At 32.3% G+C, this 21133-nt stretch overlaps 1 protein-coding gene and 1 non-coding gene across 2 annotated transcripts in view; one reads left to right on the forward strand and one right to left on the reverse strand.

Annotated features, from left to right (window-relative positions):
• Smp_142630 (putative talin 2) overlaps positions 1–21133 on the forward strand; it is a gene marked incomplete at both ends in the record, with an annotated part of 107308 nt that overhangs the window by 73260 nt on the left and 12915 nt on the right. Inside the window, 11 exons of the mRNA XM_018794169.1 lie at positions 2324–2368; positions 3371–3493; positions 6485–6673; positions 8170–8508; positions 9799–9980; positions 10865–11009; positions 13032–13292; positions 13449–13595; positions 14037–14204; positions 17628–17876; positions 19480–19793. Coding sequence (XP_018648608.1) covers positions 2324–2368; positions 3371–3493; positions 6485–6673; positions 8170–8508; positions 9799–9980; positions 10865–11009; positions 13032–13292; positions 13449–13595; positions 14037–14204; positions 17628–17876; positions 19480–19793 — 2162 coding nt within the window. The remainder of the gene's footprint in view (positions 1–2323; positions 2369–3370; positions 3494–6484; positions 6674–8169; positions 8509–9798; positions 9981–10864; positions 11010–13031; positions 13293–13448; positions 13596–14036; positions 14205–17627; positions 17877–19479; positions 19794–21133) is intronic.
• Smp_tRNA_01603_Pseudo_TTG.1.1 lies at positions 6013–6084 on the reverse strand. Its single transcript has one exon. It is a non-coding gene (tRNA).

The raw sequence follows: 21133 nt of genomic DNA on the forward strand, positions 1-21133 counted from the left end.
GTCATGGTTGTCCACTTTCCCTATTTTTATTTAACTTTGTCATAGGAATTCCCTCAAAGATATCGTTTTCATCGTCTAACTGATCAGGAATTGATCGCCTACCAGTAGAGTCTCTTGTTGACTTATGGCTCTGTTTTTTGAAAACCAAAAAAAGAATCTACTGACTTCCTTCTAAAGGCAAAATATTGCTTCACAATTGGTCTACGTCAAAAAGTCAACTATCGATTGAGTGTGAAGTAGTCGGTCTCGTCGATCACTACATTTATCTAGGAATTCTCGCTACCCCTAGTGGATTTAGTGTCCGAAGAAATCTCGGCACGGATTTAGAAGCTCGATTGACTTTTGTCTACTTGTGTTTCTTTTGACATAGGTGAGATATCGGTCTACCAACTAAAGGATGACTCTACTGTGCATCATTTCACTCTATTCTACTTTATGGATGACAAATATGACTTTTAAAATTGTAGGATATTTATATTTTAATAGTATTCTACCATGAGTGATTTCAAGTCATCGATCGTACATTTTGGGATCATTGGATTAGTAGTCCCGAAGTTAGACGCAGAGTACTAGGTATGGTAGTTCAATTGATGAGGTATTGAATCTTTATCGACTGAGGTCTCTGAGACATGTACTATATATGTTAATCCACCAACTATCTCCATGTGCGACGATAACTGGTGTAGTACGTTGAAAAATTCTAAGGATGGCTAAACCATGGTATAGCCTCAATCCATGAAAATACTGACTGTTCAATAGAGTCATATAGTTAAGTGCAGACTACCTGGTTATGGTCCGCGTAATTATTGTAACTAGTGGTTGAAGACTTTAGGTGGCATGGCTCAAAATCGTCCATAATAGCCCGAACCTCCTTAATCCTTCTTCATGAACTATATTCTTAATGTCTATTCTCTCTGGTTATTATTGTTATTACATTATCTTGACTCCTTTATTATCCATCTTGTTAATTTCATCTCGTCGTTCTGATGTGGTGTGGAAAATTGGACTATCGCATATTTGTGACAGGCTCTGCGTTGGTTATGACTGACACAATATGTATCGTTCAGTTGTTAATACAGCTAACCCTACATCCAACAGTTATGTATTTACAAGCGCTGATTATGTGATTTTTTAGATCGTGATCGATTTTAATCAGTATCATTTATTATTCTGTGATAACCGATGTAATTTACCTACATACACACATTTTACAACCTGAAAGCTTAATCTATCCTTCAAATTAATGGAAAAAGATGTTTAATACCCGTGTATGCTTAGTTGATTACGAGCAGTGTTCTACCAATTTTTAGTAATGCTTAGTTTCGTCAATATGTGTTTGGGCTCAAAGAAAACAACTCATTTGATGTTTCTGTCTTCAGTAATCTTCTTTAGTGGCTGGCACATGTGTTACTAATATCATGTCGGTAGGTTCCGTGTCATGTATTATTTTCCGATGCTGCGATTCGTTAGAGCGAGTAGTTAAGTGTTCAGCTGATGACATGATGCTTTCTGATTAAGGTTTTAGAGATGTCGGAACTCCATAGCTTGAGATATTACCAGGTATGTCTCAGAGCATAAGCCAGTGGATGACTTACTATAGTTTTATTATCCAGTCTTTATAAAAGTGAAACAAATTCCTTTACCCCAAAAAATTCTTCCTGGTCGTATATACATTTTTCAATTGGACTGTCTCTACTATTGTAAACCATTTTCAATCACTTATTTTTATTTTTTTGTTAATTTTTACTGTACTACTCCTCCGTATTCTATCATTTCACAGTTGCATTATCGTATTTGTGTGGTGTATATTTGGCTTTGGCGCCCAATGGAATTAGTATTTACGTGTTTTAAATAAATAAATAGGTGTATTTCCACTTTATTCTGGTGTAGTCATTAAGCGATTAAATATCCATTTAATAAAAGTCAATTTGTTACCTCCATTCGGTGTTATAGTTAAAGCCCTAACAATTAAAACTATCCTATGTAAAGTAAGCATCATCTCTAACTGCTTGAAATATATTTCTGTCATTATTTGTTTGCAAATCATCTCAACCAAAATCATTTTTTCTAAATTGTATTTAGTTTTTCTGTTCTTATTTTCCTACTGAAAAGTTATATTAATATTGTTCATTGGTTGATTAAGCTTTTTCAATTGTTTCTATTTCTTTTTTTTTAATTTAGAGATGTCACAGAAAGCATAAGTCAGTTATTGACAATTTGCACTTCAGGTGTTAGTCCTGATCAACGAGAATGTGAAGCAGCGATTCGACGCTTGGATTCATTTCGTCCATTATTGTTAAATCCAAATAGACCATTAAATCAGCATAGTTATTATGATTGTGTGGATACTGTGGCGAAAAGTCTTGAGGTAATTGAATAGAAAAATGGTTGTTGTTTTTTAAATTAACTGATTTGGTATTTACAACTTGGGTGGTTTGAGAAGAAGTTAATTTTTGTTTGTATTTAGGCCTTATAACCAGTCGAGTAAGAATAATAAGTATCACATAGGTAAACATTTGTCCAAGTTTTCTGGTAAAATGTTTGTCTGCCGAGGTAAACTACTTATGAGTAGTTTCAGGTGAGGCATAAAATATTTTGCATCAATTTCTGCTTAGTTCCATTGATAAACTTCACTTCTTACAGATTATCGAACTTATACACTGCATGGTAAATCTACTATAAAATCCTATAATATCACTTTGCATTTGTACTTGTGTTGTCATTTGATCCAAGAACTTCGCTCTATATTTAAATACCTAAGTACACAACATATTAAGTGTAAATTTCTACGAGTAATATGTCATGATAAGTTGTTATTTTAAAATACATAGTTTTATTTATACATGGTGTTTTTTGTAATTGAACAAATATTTACCCATATTAGAGATCGTTCCATCAATTGGTTTATTATTCTCTCTTTTGGATGTCTAGTCATTCTTAGGATAGCCATTGCTTGAATTTACTTTGCTTATCTATCTACCGATCTGTCTATGTGTATCATCCGTCTACCGTTATAGTTTAATGTTCAATCGTTAGTCACTGTAAGCTAGACCACCATTGAAAACCTGGAAACACTGGACGGCCGTTTCGTTCTAGTATTTGACCACAATCTCCACAAACCCCATTCTGATCACAATACTCAATCGATCGATAGTCTGATAGAGCGACCATTCACTGCCCTTTTGTTTTCAATGGTTTTCATAAAAACTGATGTGGATTTACATAATAAAAAGCACTGATAAAATATCATGATAAGTCAATCGTTTATGTTTTTATACTGTTGTTTGTCATGGAGACTGGTTTTTGTCATATTCGTGAAATCCCAGTTTCTATTTGTTCATTTGTTTATTTTTCCTTTAACTTATTTTAGCCATTGGCGGAAAGTTTAAGGACGATGTCTACATCAGCTCGTGATCAAAAGCTGAATGAATTCAGCTTTGCTGTACGTCAATGCGCTAATTCTGTTTGTCAGTTAGTTGAAGAAACTGCTCAGGTATTTTTTAATTTCGCATTTGTATATTTATTATGGATTACTCATAGTAACAATAATAACAATAATGTATATTTGATTAATGGTTTACTAAAATTTTAATCATTATTTACCTAGAATGAAATATACGATCAATATACCACTACTGTCAGCTAATTAGTTAATACAAGTTATTGTCAGAAAACAGATAAACATTTTCTAAGTACATATTGATTTCGGATATTGAGCAGACTATTATAATATATGTATTGTTCTATTTTTGAATAACAATCAAATTACCCCAACTTTCACCTTATATGTTATGCTAGTTTATCCAGAATGGATTCAATTACAAAACAACTATTTGCAAAAAAAAGATTGTTTCCAATACATCATATAACATTTAATTCATGTTTATATATATATGTGTAACTATTTATAATGTTCATTGGTTGGAATAGATATCAAATTTCCTTTTCTCTAAAATAGATTCATACCATAGCGTAAAAAAATGATTACCTTTATGCTTTTAATAAATGAATTAGTCTATGATATTATTAATTTGTTTCAAGTAAATTATCATAATTATCTGATATATCATTTTTATTCAACTGACATTATTAAACTACTATGTTGAATTCACTTGGTATTGTTTGTATTGAATACTATGTTGAATGATTAAATTTATTTGTCTATTTATGAAATAGAGATTATTATATAATCTCTAGTTAATAAGAAGGAAATTGTACCACCACCCACCCACTCACCCTTTTATTCTTATTTTGTTTTATATGTACCTTACTGAATGGAATTGTAACATTATTGATAATATAACTAATTCAATCAATTCATTTAGTAATGTATTAAACTCAGTCAATTAATCACTTTTTCTTAAGTTAAAATATTTAGACTTAATATGTATCATGATTACCTCTCTTTTTTTCTTGTTAAACTTGACCTTAATTATACAGATAGTTGATAGCTTTTTCATTAACTAAATGAAATCAAGTAGATAATATATATACCTATTAAGTAGATAATTTTTCATCTATTCATTGTAAATTTCTTTTACCTCAGGTCATCTCTGTCTTATTTACCCTACTGTATAGATATTTAATCTAGTTTATTTGATTATTTATGTCAATTTCTGACCTTTTCTTAATATTTCTACGATTAACGTTCATTAGCAGAATGACTCATAATTATACGTTTTATAGAGTAGACTACACATAATTGAAAGACAGTGAAATTACATACAGAAGGATCATTGTTGTCTATTTAGTCCATCTCGTGTTTTTTTTTCCAAAATGGAACAGGTCATCTGCTTTTTCATATCATGTGCCAATTGTGTTTACATTTGAATTAAAATTCTGTTTCTCCACTATGGTGTTTATCTAATAGAATATTATTGTTTCCGGATATTTGATGTTATATCATTTACTTGATTTACACTTTAAAACAATATTATTTCAAATGAAAGTGTTTCTCCAGTTACCTAACTGTACTACTATTACTACTGTTAATACAGTTTCTATCTAGAAAGTCATTATGATATCCGTGATGAAAGTGTCATCAATAACCTAGGTACTTCACCACCAAGTTGTATGAGTAGTGTCATCAGATGTCATTGACATTAATCTCAATAGATTCATGTAACACCGGTGTTTTTTTCACCAATCCCAATTGACAAGCAACTCGTAAATATGACAAACGATTTTTCGCTATTATTAATCCGTCTAAATTAATTTTCCTGTATGAAACAATTCCTGAATCGAGGGTGATCCAAGCCATCTGTATTGGTAACCGAATTAGTCGTTGGTAACATTTTCAACGTCATAATGAATAGCTTAGGTGTATTGTTACTCTAGTTATTCTTACATGAGCCAAGTATGTTCTAACTAAATTCATCTAGCACACATTAATCTAATCGTATCAAGATGATGGTGATCATTATGATAAGTAAATTAATGGTCTAAAATATTTCTGTTGAACGTCAGATACTAAATGAAAAGGAAATAGATACAATGAAATAGATATTTATACAAATTACCTTATCAGTACATACTATCACATAACAACTAGTTCACATAGAGGAAATTGACAAAATTGACAGAACACAAAAGAGTTATTAGTCATCATAGACAGTAAGTAGACAACAATGAAAAATAACAACAGAAGAAAGGAAGTTGAAGTTCATATTCTTTTTTTCCTCTTTTGAAAAGAAATAAATAAAATAGAGGTCATGAATAGATGATAAAAATCCAGAGAGTGTATACATCTATCCATTCATCTATATATATATATATACAACATAATTTTTCATTATATGGTGTGGGAAAGTGCAAACAACCTAACTATGTATACATAATTTATTGCCTTGATTTTAATTTGTATTGTCTCATTAAACAAAGCATAAAATAATTTTTCATTAAAATAATACTTCATAAGCAAAGATGGATAGTGGCTAGCAGTGAAATCCAGGACGCGCGTTTCGTCCTATTTCGGGACTCGTCAGCTGGATGTACCTGCATCTCAGAGTTAATGTTCACTCTGGGACTCGAACCCAATATCTTTCGCTTCAAACGCTATCGCGTTATCCACCCAGCTACTTAGTCCTGATAACCACTTGCTGACTGACCAGTTGCAGTCCTAACGTCAATGGGAACATTCAAACAAACAATACTAAGTGAATAATACTTTATAGTTGAATAAAAGTAACAATAGAATATATTTCTTTCAGATTAACAGTAAATCTCACAATGAATGTCAATTTATCTGTACATATTTAATGCAAAAAAAGATTTTCGTTATGTGGAATAATTTTTTTTCATCTCTTACAAAATTTAATATTTTATTAAACCTTACACTTCACTTCCAATGATAATTCGAACTAATTAGTCGTAACCCCGTCTCTCGTTAAACCATTCTCATCGTAGTCATCATCTTTTTTATTATTTATATGTTTTTTTCGAAGTTTTCATTCATTTTTCCTGTATTAATAATGATAATTTCTAGACTGCCTATCTGATTGGATTAGCTGATCGTATTGAAAATAGAAGAGTAAGTGGAGCTACTAGTATCAGTAGTGGCATAAGCAGTCCACCTGGAAGTTCATTAATAGATTTGGATCTATTTATACAAAGTCAAAAAGAAATACAGTCAGCTTGTAATGCTATATGCGAACCAAATGTGAATAATCGTCAAGTAAGATATATTTCATTTAAATTAATAATAAACAAACATTTATTGTGGGGGATCTATGGATTTTGTAGTATTTTCACATTTGAGATCCCGAACTGATCTTAGCTAGACCACTATTAAAAACCTGAAAGCATTGAAACTCTATTTTGTCCTAGTATGAAATTTATCAGTTGTACATGCTCACGACTACGCACACAGAAATCAAATGCAGCACCTTCAGTCTCGCATGCGAACACAACCTCTAAACCACTGAACCCAGCATCCAACATTATTAATGTCTAGTTTTAATCAATCCATGATCTTCAGAAACCCTTCATCCATTGCCTGGGACAGACGACTCTCTCACAGCTGACACAGGTTAAACTACACTGGTTACGAATTCTTACTAGAACTCCAGAAGTTATATCTTGAAATTAGTCACTAGTGAGCATATGACCGGTGGAGTTCACTCCGTGTCGGGTATGAGATAGTTGTCCATCACAGGCACTGGATGAAGGCTTGGGCAAGATTATGGATTGATTGAAGTTAGACATTCACACTGTCATATGTTGGCTCATTGATCTAGAGGTTAAGCGTTCGTGCGCGAGACCAAAGGTGCTAGGTTCGATTCCTCTGTATGGAGTCGTAGATGCGCACTCCTGAGGTGTCTCATTCTGGGATGAAATTGCGTACCAGTACTTTCAGATTTTCATAGTGGTCTAGCTAAGATCATTTATGATTTCAACTGTGAAAGTAAATATTTCTTTATAATAAATTATGTGAGGGGGATAGATAGGACTTTTTGTCTGGAAAATTGTGTTCACCTTGAAGAGTATCTTTTTGATATCACGAAATAATGTCAACTGGTAAACGATTGAAAACCGAAGAGCTGTAGACAGCCACTTTGTTGCAATTCGGAACTCTTTAACAGTGTGCAGTCACTAAGTAATGAACCTAGGATATTCAGATATTTCTGAGTGTAATGTATATTAATAGTAGTATACTTTCAGCTAAACAATGATAAGATCAATGCTTCAGTAATTACCGCATTCTGCATTCAACCATCAGGTAGCAAGTTAGAGTTGTACTATTCATTTTTGTTTCAACGACCGAGTAGTATCAAAGTTGAGTACACTAATGTTCATTTGATCTACTCACTTGGTTCCATAATGTAAAATAGGAGTGTTTTAAACTCGTAATTTCCCTTCCCTTAATGTCTATTACATACTATGCTTCCTCATAAATATACCAAATTAATAGTTTGGTGGTTAAACTATCCAAACCTCAATCATTTGGTCACATATCCGAACATCATTCCATATATTTCGTTTTGGATAGGCCCAGAGTACGATCACTGACCTTGACACTAAAACGTTAGTACAATACCGTATACTTATCTAAAAAGGATTACATTAACTCTATGATTTATTGTACTAACAGTTTTTGTCTAACTGTTAATTTATTCTATATTCCTATACTTCTGTACTTTTATTATTTAACTAATTTTCTCTACACTTTAGGTTATCTCTTTATCGACTGAAATGGCACGCAGTGCGAAAACTCTTTGTGAAGCATGTAGTCAATTGGCTAGTCAGACTACTAATGTAGATACCCGACAACGTTTGAATAATATAACAAAGCAAACTATGCAATCAATCACATCACTTATTCAACATCGTGGTAGTACTGTGGCTACAGATGTGAATGGTGAGTGGTCAGAATCAAATCGTCAACAAACACTAGCAAATGCTCAAGCAGTCAGTGCAAATGTTGCGAATTTGGTGAAATTAATTACAACTGAACCACGATTGGTTGATTTAACAACTTCACAGGAACGAATTACAAATACAACTAAAGAGGTAATTTAATTTCCTATTATGTATATTGAATGATTCAACTAGTGTTTTAGTTAAATATGTATTCTGGTGGCTTCTAAAATTTACCAAATATTACTGTAAATTGAATCCAGTGAGAATTATTAGATTCCCATTTCCATCTCTCATATGTGATATCTTCCAGTGAAAACAATTACCACCATTCTGTAGTCGTTGTTTTCTTCTTTCAATGGAAAAAAACCATTCTTCTTACATCTTATTACGATTTTTAAATGATTCTGATCTAATCTCGTAAGCTCATCAACGTCAGTATCTCATCAATTTATATTGGAAAGAATTAAATAACTAGAGGATGCTGGTATATGTCATTAAATATCTATGACTTTCAGTAATCTTAAGGGAATCTTATGTAGAAACTCAACTGTTACTGAAAAGTACTAAAGATAATTTGACATATATCTATGGTTTTCTGCCAGTTATGACATAGCTATTAATAAGTCTTGTAAATACCTTTACAGATTACTTATGAATTTCAGATATGTATCTCGAGTATATATATATATATATATGAATTGAAGAATCGAACAAATAGAAAAGCAACTCTATGGCCAAGTGCATATGTTCAACTTACCAAACACGACTGCAAAAAAAGTCTAAAAGGAGAAAGAGAGAATAGCGACAGAATGTACAAGAAGGAATACATACATATGGACTAATGATATGTTAAAGATTGAGTAGTGAATGGTTCTGTAACATTATTTTGATATGTTTAGTCAAATCAGTTTGGCTTTGCAACTACAGATATCTAACAATTTCTAATGAGAAAGCCTACAGTTTTCTGTATGACTAAACGAATTGTGCCCAAACTACTGTCGATCATAATTCTTAACTCCTTACTTCTCTTTTAGATAGCTGAATTATTTTCGTGCATCAAAGTGTAGAAAGGGGGATTGCCTACAGACACTGTTTGCTCAACATAGAGAACTGTCTGAAATTGAAAATGGGAACCATCTAATGTCAACCTGGTAGCCTATAGACAAATTTGTCTCCATGATGACTGAAAATCCTAAATAACATCCCTAGCAAGATCGTGAATCATCAGCGAGGAGTCAGCTGACTGTTCAATATTTCTTGGTTTTCAATAATTTTCTAGCTGAAATCAGTTCTTAATGTTAATTATTCTGATAGAGCAACGTTAACTCCTTTAAATTTTTATCAAATGCTTTACTGTTTTTGAAGTGTTTTCTTTTTCTCAATGAATTTTTGTTTTGAATGATAGTTTTATTCCATCTGTTTTTTCTTATTCATAAACAGACTCAACGTCCAGTTTGTGTTGCTGGCTTAGAAAGTCTTAATGCAACACAAACTGTATTAAGAGCTGCTCAAAATTTACTATCCACTTCTAGAATGGGACCATCAGAAAATACTTTTATGGCTTTTTCGTCGGCTAGTAAAGATCTATCTAACAGTATTAAAGTATTGGCTAATGCTATGCGGTAAGTAATAATGCTAATAGTAGATGAATGATGATTAAAAAGATATTTAATGGATGTATTCATTTTTTCTTCATTTAAAATATGTTTAGTATTTGTCTAGAAACCATCTTTATGATACTTTGACTCTTAGCTTACAAATAATATACAAATGAACTGTGGATATTTGTTTTTAACTTCATTGTTAATTATAGTTAGAAGACACGTATATAGTTCTAGTTCATGGTTATATATCGGTTTACCTATGTTTTTGCTCTTTCAGATAACGTTATCTGAACCCACCATTATGGATGGGGCGAAAGGTTTTTCAAATATTTAAATGACACTGATATGCTTATTCACCCAATTGTAAATATATCTCAGTCCTACAGGGGGTCAGTCGTAGATCGAGTAGCTTGGTGGTAACATATGTATAACATGAATCGAATTTTACAGTGACCGTCAATCCCCTCAATATTACAAGTACTCCTTGCAGATGGGCATCAGCTACCACTAAACCTTGCTCCGAGATTTCCTTTTGACTACCTCTAATCATCTAACATGTCAGTCGGTTTAGATAGTGACTAATTATACTAGTTATGTCTTTTAATCGTATGAAATGTTTCATTAACGTTGGATAGTTAGTTCATATGTTTCCTAATCTATAAAATTTTGCGCAGAATAACCATAAATTATCATAATACTGTAAGGTAGATGAACTCAATCTTACCTATGAAATTGAGGTATAATGATTGTATAACTGATTGTTAAGACTAAAATTTTGTGAATTTATGTGATCTTTATAAATTGTCAAGTTACAAAACGTAGAGTTCTCTTATAATATGAAAGTAAGTACTTTTTCAAACACTTCTAGTGTATTTCTTTTCCTTTTTTTCTTGGATTTACAGTGAAAATGCTCCTGGTCAACGTGAATGTCAATGTGTATTTAATAATATTAAAAAATTACTTCACGAATTACAAGATGCTCGTATTGCTAGTATGGAAAATCGACTACCACCAAGACGTGAATTAAATGAAGAAGGTTTTCAACGAGTAAGTGGATAATTTGTTTGTTTGTTTTTTAGATCGAAGTAATATCTCGTAATAAGTAGGGAGAGATATTATCCAGATTATTTTATCACCGCAATCAATGATTCAATTGTTTTCATCAACCGTGAACATCAGTTCAGGAACTAGTAAAAGCCAATCAAGTAACTGGACAACTCTTTCAGTCTGATTTAGAAGTCATCAGTAATGTAGTACATCCACAGTTCACATAGAATTCAGTCTATAGTCTTTGGAGTACCACTGTAAGCTTGGTAAGCCCTACTTCGACAAAAGGTATCAGAATCCATTGATTGGTATCCTCAACCTTGGTCAACTAATGACATATGGAGTGATCTTTTTCCAACATCATGTTTAAGTTACCGTCTTATTCTTGCAAAATCTTAAACTAATATGAAACAACTGTCCAGTGTTTTATTCTCTGCTTTTAAATGGTTTCTTAGCTAGTAAAACCCTCCAGTATAACAAAAACCAATCACTATCCCAAATATTCACAAATTATCTGATTAAATAATAATGATGGATGGTGTGAAATATAAAATCACTTACTAAGTGTTTGCTTATTGCACAGTGGTTAACAATTGGTTGTGTTGTTAAGAAAACATTTGTTCTGTAAATTCCAACTTGCATTCTTTTCTCCTAGAAAGATGGTCCAGTAATCAATGATGACCAACTTTGCAAACTTTGACCACATATTGAGGATGTCACCGTTAAACTATTATTTGACTAGATAACTCAATATTCCAGTTGATTTACTGATTGTTCAGTGAGTAAAAACAATTAACAATCTATCATTGATTGGCGATAAGTAGGTACGAAAGACTCAGTTCTTTTAGATGACACATCAAAAATCCCTGAGATTGTAAATACATCTCTCTTGGGATAAACGTCAACCAGTCAGTAAAATGCATTCCTTTCGATCATTACTCTCGAACCACCTACTAGATTAAAGCATAGGAAGTAAAATCTTCACCCACAATTGTTTTAGTAATGGGTAATAATAAATCCAGTTCTTGACCGAGTGAAGATTTGCAAAGTCCATTTTAATGTATCAAAGAAACAATCGTTAGAATATAATTACATTATTATTATTGATGGCTTTATTCAATGTTATATTTTTGGTACAATATAAAATTCCTAGAACAAAGTATTTCAAAAACTTTCCTTTTCTTATTTCTTGATCGATCCTGACGATAAATATTGAGTATTCTCCAGTTAGATGTTAGCAGCTGAGGAATGGACTTCTGAATAATGTACATTCTTTTTAATTCATTTGTAATGATATGACGAAATTTCACTAAAGAGACTTGCTTATTTTATAATATAATTTTCTTAATTTATTTAAATCTCATCATTATAAATAAACATGTAACCACAGTCATTCGATCAATAATTTATCTGACAACTTTATAAGTAATACCACCATATGTTGGTTATGTAAAGAAGAGATTGTTTTGGCAAGAACAACAGGGTTTTTTTTATAAAATCTCACCTATTGTTAGTTTTCTATTTTTAATTTGTCTTTTAGAATCTTTGTGCTCCAAAACACTCCACTGTCATACCTACTTTGTATACGTTCTGGAGATATGTAGTGTGTATGCGTATGCATTCTACAGCCATCTCTCCTCCACCCCTTCCTTGTCATCCGTCTATTATTTATGTCAAGATATTTCTAAGCTTTTATGTTTCTCTTATGCCTCATGATAATATAAAACTGTCATCCAAGAATTTTTAAAAATGGGTTATCCCTAATAATTCTTTCTAATTCATTGAATAGAATTATAATCCATCTGCTAGTCAACTGATTCGTTATACTTTAAACAACCATATTATCGGATATTCCTTTATTTAACTGAATATTTTTATTCACTATGTATGTAGTTTGACTCTTAGTTTATTGAGATTTATGCAGAATTTTAGATACTATCAGAAGTATAACTTGTAATTGACAAATGCTTCGATTATGTTTCTTTTTTCAATGAATTACATGTTTATTATTATTATTTACAGCAAGTGGCTACCAGCGTTCGTGCTCTATTAGATTCAGCACCGGCTGTGGGGCGTGCAGCTTCTTCGGAAGCAGAACAACTTGGTCGTACTATACTTACATGGGACTTTTATCTTCCTGGTTTAGTTTCCGGTTCTATAGCTGCTGCATCACGTTCACCTTTGTCTAGTACACAATTAGTGTACTTGGATCATGCATGCACTGTTTTAGAAGCCGCTAGTCAATTAGTTACTGTTGCTAAGGATTCTGGTGGTAATCCTAGAGTAAGTAGAATATTGTGTTAAGCTTTTGATTTATATGATAGGTTTTTTTGTTCATTGTGCTTGGACATTCAAACCTGATTGCATTGTTATTGTTGTGTGTTGATAAGCTAGCTTAAAAGACTGTGTTTCTATGTTTGCTTTTTTTCTATTATTTAGGCTGTACATCTTCATGATAGTTTAAATGAATCTGTTCGTGGTTTGGTGGATTCATGTGAAGAATTTTTAACCATATTAGATGATGTAGCTTCTCGTCAAGGTCATGTTAGCACTCTTATTGACACTTTGAATCGCGCTCAAGCACAAGTATGTGTTTTGTTCTTAATTTGTTTTATTTCTCTATATTTGTTTTTTTCAAGATGTAGTTTATGGTGATTTGTTCATTTTAAAGATTGGTAAGGAGTAGATTTTATTACGAGCATGATCATCAGGAAAATTATTGAAAATCATAGATAAACGACTGTTTCGTTGTAACATATATTGAGATATTTAATATAACAAAGCCCATTTAAATTAGAACTTTACTTCACATTGATTTCTATCTCTTGTTCATTTGTTTATCAGATGTGTTCTCTGCATTGATATCGATACGAGCAATCGTTGTTATTATTGTCCTCGACTTGATTGATCTTGTAACTGTAACAGTAAAATTAGTCTATTGTATGTAGAATTGTATTCCTTGTAAGATAACTGTTATACGTATGGCTTACTATTATTGTTATTATTATTATCACTTTATTTGGATAGGCTGAAGAAATTATTCAAGTTCCTATGGATGCAAGATTTTCTGATTATCAAACACGTATGTTAAGAATCGCTCGACATATGGATCAGTTGAATCAAGCTATTCAATTACGTGCTAGACAACCTGCTTCGGATGGTGAGATTGCTCCATTGGCGCATAATTTAACACAGGTAAGGTCTATGTTGTTTAGTGTAGTATGTTCTTTTTTGTGTGCGTATGTTTCAGCTGTGTTTGTTAACGATGATTAATTTCGGAATCTCTTACTCGTGTAATATGCTAATCATTAAAAACTGCTTATATCTTGTTTGGACATGACTTTTAGAAAACAGTTAATTTAGTTTCAATTTCAGTATATATATATATATATATATATATATATATATATATATATATACATCATTTCCATAACATTTTACAGAAGTAGGATTAGAAATAATGGAATGTTTTGTCTATATGATGTATGACAATGGAGTCTAAGCAATAGTTCTTGTCCTAGTCGATATTCGTCAGTTTGATATAACCATATTCCTGATTGCCTTTGCTATTCCCACTGGGAATGAAAAGCCAGAATATTGTACACTATAATTTTAACTTACTAAAACCATTTGTATAACTTGAGATTAGTTGTTATTCGACCTTATAATTCCCCACTGTTCATATTTCTTCTCACACAATTCCTTACTAATTTTCCAAAACTATTGACTCCATCATCGTCGCCCTTTTGTTTTTTTTATAGCATTTGCTTCTCTTCCCCTCTCTCTCTTTCTACATCTATGTGCCCATGTAAACTGGGGCAACTTGAACTGATACATATATCAGTTGGGTCATACTTTGTTTACGTAAAACTATCTGTTAATCATTTACAGTTTTTTTATACACAAGTTTCTTTTGTGTACTTTTTGATTTTGATACTTGTTGGGTAGATAGTGTATTAGTTTAAAAGATGCTCTCTATGAAGATATAAACTGTTTTCATTAGACCAATTATCGACTAAATATCATATCTGGTTATATGTCCTTATTCTTTCTACGTCAGTACCAGTTCAAGTATTAATTGTGATACTTAATATTTATTTATTCAGACAAGGCATTAGGGAATATACATTGTCTTTTAGGCGAGAGTATGAAGAGGCAGGAATAATTCGGGACATTTTAATTTTGGACAATAGTTAATCAGCTATTGGAAGACATTAATAATATATGGTATTACATGGAAACTGCTGTGATCAGTATTCGTCTACATTTTTCGATAATTTTAAAATACTTCTGTTTTGTACATAGTCTATTCAATTATTAATTTTACCATCATAACATTTTGTAATTGTTGTATTGGTTACCTTTTTTTGGCATATACTTATGTTGTTCTCACCATTATTGATATTATAATTATTATCACTACTATTATTATTAGTCATTTAATTGTTCAATTTATGTTTAGAAACGGATATTCATGTATTTGCTATGTGTATGTATACCTACTTTTCAATGAAAATGTACATCCTGTATTAAAAAAAATAACGTGAACTGCATGTTCATACATGCTTCGTTTACAGTTTACTTAAATACTAACTATATTAATTATCGAAATCGTAAATAATAATAATAATAACCCTTGAGTATTAAGTTTCACAACAATTTTTTTAACAGATTATGATGGAAAACTGTTTTTTTTTAAAATAAGTTTTATTTCATATAAACAAACCGAATAGTCATTATATTATATGATGTGAAGGTTAAATACAATATGAAATGACTATAGTTTTATTCCATCCAAAATTTAAACTCCAATCAAAGTTGAACCAAAAATTAATTTATTTGACGTAACTAACTTGTTATTTGTGTTCATTAACACTGTAATAGTTTCTCTCTCGCTAGCTCTGACATAATTTTTGACTGATGCTTAGTACATTAAATAATCCTTAATCGACCGTTAAATAGTGATAAACATAATATTTTCTAGTTAACTGTAGCGAGTGAATAATAATTATTATGTTTATATTCTAATCATCCAGCTTACTGACACTACATACTTCATTGATCGACAAGCCCCCAAATGCCCTGGTATGGCCGAGAGTGGGGAAAGTCCGCTCTCCCTCTCGAAATGCTCTCACATGACCACGCGCATATAGCCTCTGCCAGAGAAGTCCTACTCACTGCCTTCTCGCAACACGGGTGTTGTTTACGAAATTGAGAGGACGAAAAGCGAATGTCCGGCGCTTCAACCGGGTTGGTGGACACGGAAAGTCCACCTAGGGGAGTTGGAAAACCCTGATTCCAAACTAATGGTGTACATGGACTCCAGTATCCTGAAGGAACAAATGGCGTATGAACCAATCGTTGGTCACCGGTTACCATAGGACTGCATCTTCTCACGATGCTCCACTGCCTTGTGGATCAGACCTTTAGATCAAAGGCTCAGGGTGTGGTCCCCTAAGAAAACCACCTGCTTCAGTTTGGACACCTGAGCAGTATTACAGCTCGCACACAAATCAAATGAGGTTTGTGTGGCGCATATGTGTGTGGTGCCCCTTTGTACCAATATTTATGTGTTGAAATAAATAATAAATGATTGACAAAAACACCTCATCTAGAATTAGAGTTTAGATAAGACTATATATTATTTTACTATCCAGTAGTCCATTGGTTTGTTCAATTACTTCATCTGGGAGGGCTAGTGACAATTGTTTTACGGTTCAGTAGTGACGTCTTTAACTATGATATGTGGTATCAATGTACTGCGAATAAATCTTATTGATGGATTGAAGTAAGGATGAAATTTATGTTCTAAGTTCCCTATTCGAGCTCATAACAAAATATTGGCAAAGGCAAGTCTGCAGCATTAAGAAAGTGACTCAAATTAATCAGTGTTAATTATTTTTAGGTCACATTATCCAAACTGGACAGTTTAATTATGAGATTTTCGCTAGTATTCTGTATACCACCTTGTCAGAGCCTGTTCTAATCATAAAGTCATGAAAACGAATTAGTGTAGCCGAATTGACATTTCTGAGATAATTTCAAAAACTTTACTATTATATTTGAATTGAGACTGTCTAACATCACTTCATAACATTCATTCATGAATTCACATGAGATTATCTTTTTTTTCAAGAATAAAATTTCTGGGATCATCTCCGTATGATGATGATGATGATGCTGTCGGAAAATGCTTAATCTAAAACAACATTATCTAGTATTTTTTAATTTTTAGTGATTCTTTCAACTGATATCCAGATCGATAACAAAGAAGCAATTCCCAAGCAATTAATAAATTTCGATAAAGTATCTAACTATTACATAATACGATCTGAATTTGTCGAGAATATTTTTAATGAAAGTAGGAATAACTAATTATTTCATATTAATATAAATACATATCAAATATAAGTAGGATTATTGTACAGATATATAACTTATTTATAATATAGATGAAATACTGTTGCATAGACAGCGAAAATAGTGATTAAGTTAAAAATGGCTGATGAGGAGAATTTCAGTTTACACTCATCTTAAAAATACCTCATGAAATCAACCCTATACATTAAGTTCCGTCTATATTATTATTTATTCATTTATTATTATTATTATTATTAGGAATACCAAGAAATGTGTCAAACTTGTAAAGGTGCTGCTGCAACTTTACCCGATGTCAATCAAGCGGATCAATTGAGATCAGCTGTTCGTGGTGTTGGAACAGCGTGTATAAGTTTAATACAAGCTACAAGTGCAAGTCGTCCCGATATATATGGATCGGGAACAACAACAGGTGGTCAACATCTACTTTTAACTCGTAATAAAAGTATAGTTGAACTGGACAGACGAGCTGAATTCTTAGATTCAAAAGTAAGTGTAAAGCTTTTTATCTTCTTGTCTTCGATGAAAGAAATATACAAGATATTTATGTGATATTTTCAATGAATTAATTAGTATTCGTTGTTTCCCTTTCGTTTCAACTTTTTTTCTTCAAATCGGTAAATCCTCAAAGTCTAGTTGAGAAAAAATCTTTCTTAAAGATTTGAAGTCCTTGTGTATACAACCATTAACACTGTGACGTCCAGTAACTCCTCTCTATATTTTAAACATTAACGATCGATTTCCTGCATACATTTTTCATCTTTTCCTAATCTTTCAGTCACAACACTGGAAAGACCATGAAGCACTCTGGATTCTTATTACGTAATTATTACGCACATAAGATACCAAGCTACAACTCAGTATAAATTACATATCTCATTATGTATACAGCAAGGATATTTAATAATGCATAACTAAGTAACATATTCCGGTTTAATTTACTGTAGTCTATGAACGATAAACGATTCGGCAACAGTTAATTATTTGAATAAAAGCTTACAGTAAAGATAACATTAAAAGTGTGATGCAGGTTACTTATATCCACATAAATTGTATATAACGGTGGTCGGGCATTGAATGTATTTCAGTAGAAGATCGATAACGAAAGAACGGGAACGAAACACATTTGGTATGAAAATGCATGAACAATATTAATCGGAGACGATGGACTGACATTTGCAGAAGAAATGTTCAAGATTGAGACAATTGATTGATAGTTTGCAAATTAACTATTTACTATATGGTTCTCATATTTTACTGAGATATTCTGTAATTTTGTGCCTAAATACATTCGATTGTCCCCATTCGTGTTCTTGTCCACCACAAAAGTGCTAGAGACTAATTAGTTTATAAATAAACATTGTATGTACTGATTAGCCAGAGAGAATAGCTATCGAGGTTTCACATTATTTATCGTTAATACCCTGCTTTGGTGACATGACTTTGAACCTTATAGAAAATATAAATTTTCCCTTTGAGATTAAGTACATTCTATTAATGAATGTAAATAAGTTATTACTTATTATTACTTGAAGATAGGGTAGTGATTCATGTATTTCGTTTGGAGCCACATTTTAGGTATGAGGGCTAGTAATGCTACCTGATTATTCAAAACTACGTAGATGGAGCAGGATTCAAATCTGGGACTTAGTGGATGAAAGTTTAAAGCTTTAAGCATTGAGCTACCGCTCATATGAATGCGAATGAGTATATCATTTAAATTAGAACCTTCCCCTAAAGCTCCTCCAGCTATCCAATGAAAAGTCAGTTAAAATCAATTGATTTGTTCTAAGTTATTAGGAGATTGTCACTTCAATTTTTGTATAACTAGATGTCCATTAAAACTTTTAGTAGTATTAGTCTGTGTTTTTGTGTAGTTCTACCTGGTGATGCATTAAAGTTCATTATATCACTATTCTCTGAATATTAAGTCAGTTTATCTTTGTTGTATAATTCTAAGACCGCTTTATTGACTATGTAATGTAATGCGTTACTGTCATGGAGATCTCATGTTTGGTTAGTACACCTAAACTGGAAGATTCATTATATCATTGTTATTGATTTACATTTCTGTATCATCTTTTCTATGCAGTTGCGTAACTTGATCAACTTGCTCGAAATTCATGGTCCTGGTACACAAGCTTGTTTACAATCTGCTAGCACAGTTAGTGGAATTATTTCGGATTTAGATACAACTATCCTGTTTGCTAGTTCAGGCACGCTACATCCACCTGTTCGTGATGATTTTGATGCAATATGGACTGATAATGAATTTGGTCATTCACGATTAACAGCTGATCGAGGTCATTCTTTGGCATTATCGAACAATACAGATGGAACTAGTATACCAAGTCGTGCTGGAAGTCGATCAGAAATGCATAATGTAGAGAATTTCACTCCTTTAAGGTAATAATATACTAGTTTAGTTAAAGTGCTTACAGGTGTAAGTAAGCTTAAACATTTGTTTTGAAATATTCTAGTAGTAACTTGGTTGTTTCAGAATTCTCAGCATTTGAAGGTAATGTGGCCTCCTTGTTTCACTAAGTATATATTGGTTGAATTAATTTCACAGTTTACCTTGTGTTATATCATATGGGTGAAATGTGCTGTTTAAAGGTAGAAAACATGAGAAAGTTGCGAGTATTTAACCATTGATATTTGTTTAATTCCGTTTGCTTGATTATCTATCTTGCAACTATTTACCATCACTTAAGACAGTTGTTGTCTTTTTATACTTTGTTTATTTTCTCTGCTAACTTCCTTAGTATTCTGGCTAAATTTATATTTTTCTGTGAATTACGTCTAATGCATTGAATATCGTGGTTATTGTTTCACTCAAGACCATGTCAGATGTGCTGTGATCCGTTTGTAAAGAGTTAAGAATAGGCAAGGACACTGTTGGGTTATAAGTTCACTTGCAGTGATTGAAGACTTGGTGAGGAAGACCAAATTATTGTTTGATGCAAAATGACAGTGTCTTCGGAAAATATGAAAACGATACATTATATACTTTATTTGCACATTTTCCGTCAGTTGTCTTTTACAAACTTCATCGTTCATTCATTCCTGTTGTTATTACAATCATTTTCTGTTTACATTCCTGATCTCTTCAATTCGATCTTCTCAGTCTTCTGCTGCCATGCATTCCACTTCTGATTGGTGTTACATACTACTTATATCTGTCAACATAAGTAACATATGCCACACCATTTACTACATACACCCGTTACCCCCCCCCTCGTGGAGGAGCTTAGGCCTCTCACCAGCATTCTCCACCGAACTCTGTCCTGGGTGATCGTGTCCAGTTGATATTCATACTTTTGATACCTGCTTCCAATTCCCAGTGAAGTGTGTCCTTTGGTCTTCCTCTTTTTTGTTTACCTTCAGGATTCCAAGTTACAGCTTGCATCGTGATGCAGTTTGATGATTTCTGTGATGTATTTCCTATCCACTTTCATCGTCTTTTCCTAATTTCTCTCCCACAATAGACTGTCGCTGATGATATGCGGCCAACGGACATTAAGTATCCTACGTAGACAATTGTTTATAAATACTTGTACTTTTATGATAATGTTTGTCAAAATTCTTCACACACACACTATATTAAATGAGAATTTTTGTGTTTCCACATAATTGTTTTCTGATAAAGCTATCATTTCTTTTTATCATGTAGTAACTATAATATCATCAGCAAGCTTTTCCAAACAGTCAGTATCTCCATTAAGCTTAATCGAGTGTATAAATGT

This window comes from Schistosoma mansoni, chromosome 1, assembly GCF_000237925.1.
Source record: "Schistosoma mansoni strain Puerto Rico chromosome 1, complete genome".
NCBI lineage: Eukaryota > Metazoa > Platyhelminthes > Trematoda > Strigeidida > Schistosomatidae > Schistosoma > Schistosoma mansoni.